This window comes from Enhydra lutris, unplaced genomic scaffold (assembly GCF_002288905.1).
Source record: "Enhydra lutris kenyoni isolate GAN:26980312 unplaced genomic scaffold, ASM228890v2 scaffoldscaffold26, whole genome shotgun sequence".
In the NCBI taxonomy this organism is placed as follows: Eukaryota; Metazoa; Chordata; class Mammalia; order Carnivora; family Mustelidae; genus Enhydra; species Enhydra lutris.
The window spans coordinates 13,357,317-13,369,826 of NW_019154110.1; the positions used below are offsets into that span (position 1 = coordinate 13,357,317).

The 12,510-nt window shown below is 39.3% G+C and overlaps 2 protein-coding genes across 5 annotated transcripts in view; one reads left to right on the forward strand and one right to left on the reverse strand.

Annotated features, from left to right (window-relative positions):
* The first annotated feature begins 44 nt into the window (after window positions 1–44).
* Window positions 45–6,505, forward strand: LOC111151668 (peptidyl-tRNA hydrolase 2). 3 transcript variants are annotated; one of them, XM_022509799.1, is made up of 3 exons: window positions 89–293; window positions 411–566; window positions 5,886–6,504. In XM_022509799.1, exon 3 carries the CDS (start codon window positions 5,886–5,888, stop codon window positions 6,423–6,425), a length of 540 nt encoding a protein of 179 aa, XP_022365507.1. In that variant the 5' UTR covers window positions 89–293; window positions 411–566; the 3' UTR covers window positions 6,426–6,504. The 3 variants fall into 3 exon arrangements, with proteins under 3 accessions (XP_022365509.1, XP_022365507.1, XP_022365508.1); XM_022509800.1 differs by having other exon boundaries at window positions 411–549; XM_022509801.1 differs by lacking the exon at window positions 411–566 and having other exon boundaries at window positions 45–293; window positions 5,886–6,505.
* A 4,232-nt stretch (window positions 6,506–10,737) lies between these two features.
* The window catches only part of LOC111151260 (clathrin heavy chain), a 65,016-nt gene continuing 63,243 nt past the window's right edge, over window positions 10,738–12,510 (reverse strand). For both annotated transcript variants that reach the window (XM_022509134.1, XM_022509133.1), the window contains one exon: window positions 10,738–11,768. In XM_022509134.1, the coding sequence (XP_022364842.1) occupies window positions 11,644–11,768 (125 nt within the window). In that variant the 3' untranslated portion in view covers window positions 10,738–11,643. The remainder of the gene's footprint in view (window positions 11,769–12,510) is intronic.

The following is a 12,510-nucleotide window of genomic DNA, read 5'->3' on the forward strand; positions in this document are numbered from 1 at the left end:
GTCACTTCCGGTCCGTTCTCCACCCCCTCCACCCCCTCCGGGGACCTCCTCCAAAAGACAAAAGTTCCCCTCTCCTTTTCGCAACCTCCGCGGAGCGTCGCGGGATTTCGGTTCGGGTTTAGGATTTAGGACCTGTGGGCGGGGCGAGAGGAAGAATGACTGTTCGATTTGAGGTTCTTGATCCGGAACTTATCCAGGAGTCCCGGAAGAGGTAACTCGGGGGGTAGAAGCGTGTTCACTACCGGAAAGGAAAAACGCTAAGGCGCGAGTGAGGCGTTGGGGAGGTTCCCTAGGTAAGTCGGCCCTTCACAGAGCTAAGGAGAGGGATGTTTTCCATTCTCTCTCCACGTGGAATGCTTCTAACCACCTCATTCCATACCTCCTCCCCCAACCTTTCATCTTCTCCATAGACTGTTCGGCCCAAGTAGACGTTGGAGCCTCTGTTCCTGTTCTGCCAGCCGTCCTTTGGAAGAAGGGACTAAGATCCTGGGAAGGAGAAGGACCCAGATTTTCTGGTTCCCAGGCAAAGCCTCCATTCAGGCAGCATCGGTGCGCTCTCTCCGAATGTGAGAAAATATTGCGCGGGCCTCACATTCTGTTGAGTACTTACTGAATACCCACAGTGTCTGAAGTTGTTGAGTTCTACGAGAAAAGAAAAGGTTTCCACGAATACGACCGAAAAATGTGTCTCTGTATAACACAAAGTGTTGAGCGAAATTTTTAATCCTTTAACCGGATTAACCCTTCGCTCCCCACCCCACCCCCCAGCACTGGACACCGAGACTATGATGTACAGTAGTTACGTGTAATTGCTACAGCAGTTCTAAGGAGTAAATAATTGAGGAATGATAAAGAGTTCAGAAACAGGTGTCACTTGAATCACGCCTTCGTGGCTGAAGAGGTTGTGTTTGTGTATTTAGATGGAGAATAATAGAAAATAATTTGGGGGGAGAGATTGCTTTTTAAAGGGACCTAGCAATTTGGTGTGGCTGGAGAGTACAGTGTGTAACAGGAGAGTAGATTAGAAGGATAAAGTAGATTGTAACCAAAATTGTGTAGTGCTTTGAATTCGTGCTAAGGGATTTGTCTCATTCTTTAGGCGTTTATCCGTGGTTTTTGAGCTGGGAAATTACAGGATCAAGTTTGTGCTTTAGAAGTATAATTTTAATGCCAGATGGATTAGGCTGAACTAGAACATGCATGAAGCAAATGTGGAAAGATAAGTTGGAGAAGTTAATTTTGGAGGTTTTGGGCCAAGAGATCATTAGGGCACTGGTAGTAAAGGTAAGGAGATAGGCTTACCAGAGATAAATTCAACAAGGTTTGGTAACTGGATGTGGTAGAACAGAGGAGAAAAAGTCCAGGGTTACTCAGAAGTCAAGAATACAGAAGAAAGTTTGAGAGGGAAAGGAAGATACGGAGTTCAGTTTAGGACACAGAGACTACTTCATAGTATGCTAGCAGAAGCTGGAAACTCAAGTTTGGAGCCAAAGAGAGACTTCAGGAGTCCTCAGCATATGACAGTTTAAGAATAAATATCTCACGATCTTGTCTCTCTCCTCCTACTAGATGTCAGCTCTATTAAGAGTGGGACTTTGTTTTGTTTAGTGCTCTATCTTTAGCGTCCAGAACAGTACCTGGTACACAATAGGCCCTCCATAAATATCAATTGATTGAATGGAAAGAGAGTATATAGACCATCACTGTCCATAAGAACTTTCATGCAAATGTTCTAGATCTTAAGAGTGGCCGGCCGCTAGCCACTTTTAAGTTGTCGAGCTGTTGAGCACTTGAAATGTGGCTCAGTGCAACTGAAGAATTGAATTTTTAATTAGTTTTAATTAAGTCTAAATAGCTATCTTTGATGGCTACTATATTGGACAATGTAGGTATAGACTGAAAGGAGGTCCAAATGTATAAGCAGGGGTAATATGTACATCAGGGGCGAGTGACATAGAGCTAAAGGAAACTGGAAAAAAGCTATCAGAAAGGTAGAATGATAATAGGGTGAAAGTTAGATTAAAGAATTTTAGGGAAGAAACTAAAGAAAAGTTACCAGTGAGTTGTGGGGAAAGCTCAAGATGAGGCCTAAAAGGAGGCAACTGTTTGGCATTTAGCAAGTGTCTTAATTCCTTAGTGATTTCAGTTGAGTGGGGAAGGAAGGCGGGTAATTAAAGAAGTTGAGAGGTAAAGGGAAGAGGAAAAGTCAGGCAGTGATTTAAGGGTCAGAGAGGATTTTTGGAAAGGCTTTTTTTTTTAGGTTGGAAAGGCCAAGGTACAGCCAGTGCAGTGGGATTAATGGGTGGAGTGTGGTTCAAAAGGGGTTGGGATTGAAAGCATTGGTGAAAGGGGCTTAGTCTGGTGGAGGAATGAGAACACACCAGGAGGAGGGTTTTATAGGACATGTTTGTTTGGCAGTGCCATCATTGCCCTGGATTATCCATGAGACTAAGAATAGTTGTTTACTGTGGTCACAAGCACTGGGTTTATTGATATGTTTGCAGTGGATGTAGGGGGATAGACAAACACTTTTTGGAGGAGTTAAATGATAATGTGATCAGGCCAATAGGAGATTAGAACATCCTACAGAATAAAGATGTTAGGATTAACATGTTAGAATTAGAGACCTCATGAGATATGGTAGAGAAGCAATAAACTTGGTAATTTCTGGAACTTTTTCTGCTTTTGGTTTTTGCTGACTCCTATTGGTATATATCTGTTTTTAGATAAAGTTAAGATGATAAGAAGTTTTCTGTCATCATTTCCAGATGAGTTTCTTTATACCACTTCTACTAGTTATGTTACTGCAGATAAGCAGCTTCTCTGTTGGATCCTTATTTTTCTTGTCTTTAATAATGAGGCTCATGTCTTTTTTCTTATTTTCACAACGACCATAATAGAAGTAAAGGGTTTAGTAAGTTATGCAACACATAACAGGTCCTATGTATGCAGTTACTTTCTTTAGATAGTACCTGAATCTGATATATAAGATATTTGGTTACTTTGCAACCTAGAAATTGGTGGAGAAAATCCTTCTAATTGTTGACATGGAGGTTATACATATAATTTTTACATAATTGAATATTTGTTCATTTTGGAGTCTGGTTAGATTATCAGAGAGAAGTCTTGTTGATGTGTAACCTCATGCAGTAACTAAATGATAGGTGCATTATGAGATAATGTAGGTTTTAGTAAGAATTTAATGTTTTTGTTTTTTTTTCTGACTGCAAAGGCATCTAGAGCCATAAAGTACTGTCAGTATAGCTCTGTGACCAGATGTCACACCAGTGAAAGGAATAAACTGGGTACTGACAACTTAATGTGTGTGACCCTCCTACCTCTGGCTACTCCATGTCACTCTCCTTTGATCCCTCAATGTTCATTTCTTTAGGATTCCGTTTTAGCCCTTCCATCACTCTGTATATTTGTCCCAGTGGCCTCACCACTTCACCACTTCAGTAACTTCAGTTATATGTTTTCTTAAATCTCTATTTTTGGCCTAGGCTTATCATCAGAGCTTTAAGATGGTATATCCTTTTTTATTGTTGCTGGACATCTCTGACCAGGATGTCTTTTGGTCAAACCAGGTATAATATATCCTAAACTGATTTCAGTATCTTTTACTTTCAAACTTGCTACTTCAAAACAAATCTCTTCATCAGTAAATAATACCTCTGTTCTCCATTTGTTCAAATCCAGGTCATTCTAAACTTCTCCCTTTCTTCTATCACCAGACCTCCAGTGAGTCACCAAATCATACAGATGTGCCTTGGCTACTTCTTTCCTTTTTCATTGACACTTCTCTTGTCTTAAGTGACTTTCACCTCATCTAGACTATTGGGAAAGGCAAAATAGAGCAGCATTAAGAACATGGGAATGAACATACATGCCTCAACATGGATGAATCTTGAAAACATACTAAGTGATGGAAGCTTGAAACAAAAGGCTACATATTGTATGGTTTGATTTATATGAATGTCCAGAATAGGCAGTCTGTAGATTAGTGATTGCCAGGGGCCCAGGGTTGGAGAAAATGGTAAGCAACTGCTAATGGGTACAGGGGTTTCTTTTCGAGGCACTGAAAATGTTCTGGGATTAGATAGTGTGATGGTTGCACAACTTTGTAGATATATTTTAAAAATTTTACTAAATTGTACACTTTAAAAAGGGAAATTTGGGGGGGCATCTGGGTGGCTCAGTAGGTTAAAGCCTCTGCCTTTGGCAGAGGTCATGATCCCGGGGTCATGATCCCGGGGTCCTGGGATCGAGCCCCACATTGGGCTCTCTGCTCAGCAGGGAGACTGCTTACCCCTCTCTCTCTCTGCCTGCCTCTCTGCCTACTTGTCATCTGTCTGTCAAATTAAAAAATAAAATCTTTTAAAAAGAAAAAGGGAAATTTTATAGTATGTGGATTATATCTCAAAATATTTAATATCTCCTATGCTATCCTCATTTATTTTTTGAAATTTTAAGATTTTTTTTTTTTTGGTAAGGATTTTATTTGCTTGACAGAGAGAGACACAGCGAGAAAGGGAATACAAGCATGGGAAGTGTGAGAGGGAGAAGCAGACTCCCCTCTGAGCAGGGAGCCTGTTGTGGGGCTTGATGCAAGCCTGGGATCAGGACCTGAGCCGAAGGCAGATGCCTAACAACTGAGCCACCCAGGCACCCCTAAGATTTTATTTTTAGGTAATTGCTACACCTGGTGTGGAGCTTGAACTCAAAACCCTGAAATTAAAAGGCACATGCTCCACTGACTGAGCCAGCCAGGCACCCCATCCTCATTTTAAAATATTTGAAATAATATATTTCAATAAAATACTGAAATAAAATATTGAATACTGCACAGTCTGCCTGCCATACAATTTAAAAAACACTTATATAATGTCCTAATTTTAACATAAATGAGAAAAGGAAATTTGACAGCCATCTATATGCCATGTAGATTATGCAGGCATAATTGAGGTTATTACTTGTAAGCACCACAAATATGATGGCCCATACATTTCAATATATAAATGCTTACTCTTTCAGTAGAAGACGTTGATGGTTGTTTGTGCCTGTACATGGAAGCATTATGAGTCCAACAGCCTCAAATGTAGACTGATAACAGCTATTTTATTGGTGACTCAAATATCAACAGTTTTGCTGAGGGAACGGAAATTTCTAAAATATAAAGGACAAAGAATGATCTTCCTTTGTTTTATATGATAGTTATATTTTGGTAAATTCAGTGACTATTAGAACCTTGCAGAACGTACTTTGTGTCCATATGTATAATGAAGTTGGGTTCTTGTCTCAGGTGTTAATTTACTTTTCACCTATAATTTCCAGTGGGATGAATCTTTACTTCGTAAGACTTTTAGCAGTCTATGCTGAGGTCGAGTAAATGTCAGCAGTGCACCTCACTCCAGGCCCATTGTTGTGACAGCCAGAAACTTCTCCGAGGGGTTGGTACCATCCCCACTGAGAACCACTGGATCATGAAGACACAGTTAAATGAGCACTGTATGCCAGAGAAGGGATGAGTTATTCTTGTTTTCTTTGGGTCCTTTAGACAGCTTGGTAAAATGGAATATTTCCTTCCTCTCTACAAGACTTAGGGAAGACTGAGGAACAGAGCTTTATTATAGCCAAGAAAAAGATAGATACTCCTTATGTTGAGATTGAAAACAACCTAAACTGCTTTACCTGTATTCTTGAATCTTTTAGAATACACAGGGGAGAAAAACAGTACATTAAGATCCAAAATATATTTTGCTTTTTTTTCTGGGTACCTCATGTAGTTTTTAAATGTTACTGCTTATATTGTCAAGGTGTTTTGTCTAATAAGCCTGTATCTTTTCACTGCTAGATAGTGATAACTTTTTTCCCTTTCCTTTAAGATGCTCTCCAAATCCTTGGTAATGGAGTATTTGGCTCATCCTGATGCACTTAGCTTGGCTGCCGGAGTTGCTTGTGGCATGTGCCTGGGCTGGGGCCTCCGCGTACGCTTTGGGATGATCCCCAAAAGCTCGCTAAGCAAGACAGACACAGAGACCGGAAGTGAAACATCCATCTTAGGAGAGAGTGGGGAGTACAAAATGATTCTTGTGGTTCGAAATGACTTAAAGATGGGAAAAGGGAAAGTAGCTGCCCAGTGCTCTCATGCTGCTGTTTCTGCCTACAAGCAAATTCAAAGGAAAAACCCTGAATTGCTCAAACAATGGGAATACTGTGGCCAGCCCAAAGTAGTGGTCAAAGCCCCTGATGAAGAAACTCTGGTTGAATTACTGACCCATGCGAAAATGCTAGGACTGACTGTAAGTTTAATCCAAGATGCTGGACGTACTCAAATTGCACCAGGCTCTAGAACTGTGCTGGGAATTGGGCCAGGACCAGCAGATCTAATTGACAAAGTCACTGGCCACCTAAAACTTTACTAAGTGGAATTTTGTATGATGGTCCCACCATGATGTGCTTTGAAACCATTAAATTCTAACAATAAAAGCTGAATTTCTCCTCCTACCCAGCTTAAGTATTTTTGAGATGAAAATCCATTTCCATGTTCTTCTATTATGTACTTGGCTCAGTTACAGTTATGTTGGGCTTAAAAAAAAAAAAGTTGGTTAAATGATCCTGATGGTTCAAGTGATACCACTTGAAAAACAAGGAAGTATTTTTGAGAGAAACTTGTCACAAGATTGGATTACAAGGGCAGGGGTACTGGGGAGAGCATCTCCTGTGCATCATCAGCGCTCTCTGTGTTAATAGCTTTTCTTCCCCAAGACAGTGTTGCTATACCCCCTTGAAGGATCAGGGTTCAAGTATGTACCCATTGATGGAAACTACAGTTTGTTTTCCTCCATCACTTTTTGGAAGACTAGAAGCCATTAACAGATCATGGAATAGCCCCACACAATGGGTTTACAATCTAACCTTCTGGATTTGTCTCAAAATTGAGGTTTTACAGTCATTGATATAATCCACTTGTGCAGTACTTCATGTTCATTTCCCCGACCCACACTGGCCAGAGGTTCTCAGCAGTGCTTTTACACCATAGCCTATAAAAATTCCTTTTACTTCCCCCAACTTTTCTAATAGCAAAGGCATTGAGAAACATGCGAAGTGACTTGTATGGACTTTGAAGGTGGTACTGGGCCCACATAACAATTTACAGTAATTGTGGAGTTAATACAGTGTGTCATCCCAACAGCCTACTATTTCTTTACCTAAAATTTAAAGAACCAGATAATTATTTAAGGGCACCTTTATCTCCCTTTTGGTCTTTATATGCCTGTCATGATATAATTCCAGTAATTGCTGTTAAACCAGCTGCCCAGGATATGAAGGAGGTCCCAGTTCCCAAAAGCTACATAGCTTCTTGAATGAAAGCCACCTTTTAGGGGAATCCTGACAGTATTTTTAAAGTAGAGTATATCCCTAAGAACTGATGATGCCAGAGAGCGTTTTGGTAACAGGTGCACATTAAATAGCTCCAGCTCTTCAAGGTTAATTTCGACAGTTAGCATTAGTTAGCATTTAACTTCAACATAAGCAGCATGGTAACACAACTTCAAGGTCTAATGTCAGTGGAGTCGGGGCAGATTACTGCAGCCAGATTTAGTTCTAATATTTAGTCAATTTTATAGAGTTTATGCTGGCATATGACAGCACAGGAGAAATCGCATCTGTAAATGATGCCACAGTAGCAACTGCTTCTAAATAGAATGTTTATACTAGATTCAAAAGTGATGCAGTAGCATGTAACTGAGATGAAGAGAACTCCATCATAAATGCATGATTCTGCTCAGGTTCTGAGGCTTGCCTCAGAGACTGATGACTCCAAGTTCAAAGACCGTGCATTCCCAACAGGATGGCCTGCTGTGGCTGACTCAAGTAATTGTAAGAAGTCATGACATATCTACTAGGATGAATTGTACACAAATTCTAGTAAATCTGGAAATATATTATGCTTATTTCCTAGTTCACCTATACTTAGTATTTATTTTACAGGGTGCTTAATCTTATAGTTCTCAGGGTATACTCTATAGAGCCCATAGGGTCCTTAAGATACTTCCTGGGGTCAAAACTATTTTCATAATACTGTGCTGTGCTGACATTTGCAAAGGTGGGTAAAACTGTTGGGACCTTTCACAAATCGAGGCAGGAGCATCCTATCTATACAAGTAGTACTTCACTGCCCTACACCCACACTTAAAAAAAAAGGTTCACTTAAAGTCCTTGATAAAGCAGTCAAAAAAAGTATTGAATTTGACCCTAAACTATGTGTATTTGTCTTAATGTTCTCTGTAATATTAAGTACTTCTGGTACACACTGAAGTATGAATGTTGTCTTGGAAAAAAATGGGTGACTGAGTTGTGAGCTGAACTAGCAGCCTTTGTCATAGAAGATTTTTACTTGGAAGAATTGACAAACTAGTTACCCATCCAGGCCTTGATGTTTGGCAGGGATTTCCTCATAAATTAAGTGACCCAATCATTTTAAGGAAAACAACTGACAGTATTCTCGAATAGAAAACTTCTATCTGCCTCTCCTCCCAGGTTTCCCAAAACTTAAGATTTTTCTGATGAGATCAGTGTTCCCCACAATATTTTTTAAAAGCTATTTGTCAGTATGCAGAAGACCTGCACAACTTAGTGAATCAGTATTTTCCATATAACCAATGCATGAGGGTACAAATCATGCATGGGTAAAAAGATCCACTCAAAATAAAGAGATTAATGGATTTTAATATAACATCACAAAAAGTTAAGTGTTAAGTCAGATTCCCACATTTCAACTGACCACAAGTATCTCCAAGGGCTACTAAAATACTCCCTTCCTTTCCTAATTACATACCTGCATGAGGCTAGACTTTCTTCACATACTTTAAAAAAGAAAAGAATATATTGACTAGAAATAATGAGAATCCAGCAGTCCTCTATGAAGATGAACTTTGAAGAGACTTGTAAAAAAACAGTGCCATACCACTTTTACTTGTTTTGAGAAATATGATTGGTTGTTTAACAGGCAATGAATTTGTTATATGTAAATGAATTTTAAAATGTTTTAATTACTAATACAGTAAATATCAACACTTACAATTCCACTTAAAGCTCTTTGGGATCTTCATAATTTAAGAATATAAGAGGGTATTAAGTTTGAGAACCACTAGTGTGACAATGTCTACATGACTAAATCAATTTACAGAAAGTTTAAGCAGCCCTACTTGGAGATCATGTCAGTCTGTTCCTGTTGTTGAATATGTTGTATGATGTCTAATGTCTATGTCGAAATAATTATCAACAAGTAAGATATTTTTGGTACAATGGCTGTATTTGGATAGTAGGGCAAAGATCATTGAAAACATGTTTACCTCCAGAGAGGTTTCCCATTAAATCTCTTTCCCTCCTTCCCTTCTGTTTCAGTTAAATTTGAGAATTGTAAGAACTCTTAATACTCTGTTTTTAGTTCCTTTTCCCAGACCATCCACCTATTCAGAGTAATGTTAGGGAAGACACCTTAAAGTTAATTACCAATTTGTTCTACCACTTACTGTATAATACTTTACTGCCAAGTCGTGAGGTAGGTAGGCAGTATGATTTAAACATACTCCTGAAAATAATTCTGGGAAGTACTCATCATGTTAACATACACAAGAGGGAACATGTTCAGACGTTCAGCTTGCTCAGGATTTGAACCTTTGTCATGCACTGCTGCAGTTTCATAATTAGCCCATTAGGGATGGTTGATGCAGCAACTGTATCACTGGACGTAGTATCACATTTTAGAACATGGTTGTTGGGTTTTTTGTTTTTTTTTTTTTATTCTTAAGGTTATAAGAAAACTTTTACTAAATATTTAACTTAAGGAAAAGAGATGGAATGATTCCACTGGAAAAACAAAACCCCCAGCTGATTCAAAGTACAGGAAAGATTCAGAAAAACAAATCTTGACTCTGAAAAGAACGAACTTCCAGGGATCATTGCTATTCTCCCTTATGATTTTGATAATAAAAGGGGGGGAGGTAGGTGCAGAAAACCTACAGAAACTTAAGTATAGCCGGATGTTTTCAGTTTGACAAACCAGAAAAGGTACGGATTTTCCAGCTAATACTTTAATTTTTGATAGGAAAATAAGGGATGATTACAAGTGGGAAAGGGCAGTGGTTCCAAGTTTCAAAAAAAAGCCTTCCATGCAGCTGATGGTCATTTGCCTTACCTAGAGAATTACAGGACAACACAAGGCTAGGTGGGGGCTCTCTAACTCTATGGAGGATTAACAATGAAATAAAGTAACATTCCCAGCCATAAACAAAAAGAGCTGAATTCAAACACTGGTTAAAAAACAAAGTACCCATAATTGGGGGGCCCTTACTATTCATGATAAGGGGCAGTATGTTAATTACATGCTTACATATTTTTATTTCAAGTTAATAAAACATCCATATCTGTATATTTAAGTGAAATGCTTAGATAAAAGCCTAAGGTACCACTTGGTGAAAATGATGGGAGACAGCCAAAATGTAGCCCACTACAGTGCTGTTTCTTCAGAATACCACATGTACCTTATTAACTACAGGAATGCACACGATATAATGCTGTGTTTCCACATGTCCCAATCCTCACTCTGCTTCCGTGCTCCTGCCTCACTGTATCGTGCCTCAGTTTTCAGTATGAAACTGTGACAACCATAGTTCTTTTGGTTAAAGTTAAAGAGAGGTATTTAATTAAAACTGCCATTCTACGTGTTATTTCCACAGTCCAGTAATTTATTTTAAATTTGAGTAATTTCAAATTCCACAAACAAAACTGAAGAACAGCAATATTTTGTTTGAATTCTCTCTTCTGTACACTCAGTGATCTAAAACACCACAATATCCAACATACACAAACCTCAGGGAAGGGTTAGTAAATACACACAGATTGGAATCATGGTGCGCTTTGTTCCTGAATGGAATGGTCCCACAGAAAAAGCACAGGATACAGCACAACATAAGGGCACCTGTTACATATGAAGTGAGCAAAAACACACTAGCATTTTCTATATGCATAATGAGGAATCCTGCATAGGTTAGAGGGCCTTTTATGCTCATTTAAAAGTCAGGCAGGTTGTCTGTAATGCATTTTTCAAATAATTTGGAGAGCACTGCAATCCAATGTAGGATATGCTGATTAGTGTTGTCTTTGTTGGCATTGACAGTCTTACATGGTCACATACCAATATTTTTGCTGTAACTTTTAAGTAAAGAGATTTAAATGCATTTAGACAATACATATCGAAAGCTGTTTACATACACTAAATTTAAGAGAATCAATATTAGAGTTTTTTTCTCTTTAAACACTACAGAGTGCAAATCAGATTCTTCACAACAGATTGAGTATTAAGCAGTTCTTCAAAGTATGAGGGGGAAGAAAAAAAAAAAAGCCCAAGTGAATAAAACATTGAAACTATTCCCCTTTGAAAATAAATTCTAAAATGATGCGGAATGTGAAATAAGCTTTTAACACAGGTGATCCGAGTTTATAGTTAGAAACAAAGTAGTCCTTCATGAAATAAAGGTTACAAGAACATGTGCCTGTTTTCCCGTTATAAACTGAGAAGCAGTAGAGACGATGTTTCAGTAAGAAAATATGCGACTACAGGATCAGCTTTCTGTCTCACATGCTGTACCCAAAGCCAGGCTGTGGCTGCCCATAGGGTGGTGCAGTATAACCATAGCCAAAAGGTGCCTGGGGAGGGACTGCAACACTGGGTCCCGCTGTCAGCATCAACTGGGGCTGACCTAGGGAAGAAAAACATGAAGGGTCAGAGGGTGGGGAGGCAGGGGGTGGGAGAAATTGTTAGCACTGTAGGACTATCACACTCTAATCTCACTCGCTCTTAGCAACGTAATCACAACTTAGAATGAGTTCTGTGGTGGCTCTTTTGACTATCACAATTTTGGCATGACGATCACCTTAATAAGAAGGGTTCTGCCTAAAAAGCCAACAGTTTAGGGCAGAGGACAGAACTATAACAGTAACTATGTTATTTCATTTCATTTAAAGCAATATACACAGACCTGCCTGACATGCCTGAGCAAGACAGCCGCCAATAAGCGCATCACTCCATGGTACTCATACATTATACAACATGTTTATTTTGTTTTTAGATTTTTTTTGTTTTATATTTTATGTTTGTTTATTTGACAGAGAGAGTGAGACAGGGAACACAAGCAGGGGGAGTGGGAGAGAGAGGGAGAAGCAGGCCTCCCACTGAGCAGAGAGCCCAATGCAGGGCTGATCCCAACACCCTGAGCCGAAGGCAGACGCTCAACAACTGTTAGGGTGACAATATATAAGCCTAGAAAAGCTTAATTTTTTAATGGACGTGTTTTTCCCACAGATGAACTTTTAAAATTAGATTTAAATTTCTGATTTAGGGGCGCCTGGGTGGCTCAGGTCATGATCTCAGGTCCTGGGATCGAGCCCCACATCGGGCTCTCTGCTCAGGAGGGAGCCTGCTTCCTTCTCTCTCTCTGCCTG

What these genes read in the sequence shown, in the direction of transcription:
- LOC111151668 (XM_022509801.1), top strand. Translation starts at nt 5,886, where the DNA reads ATGCTCTCCAAATCCTTGGTAATGGAGTATTTGGCTCATCCTGATGCA.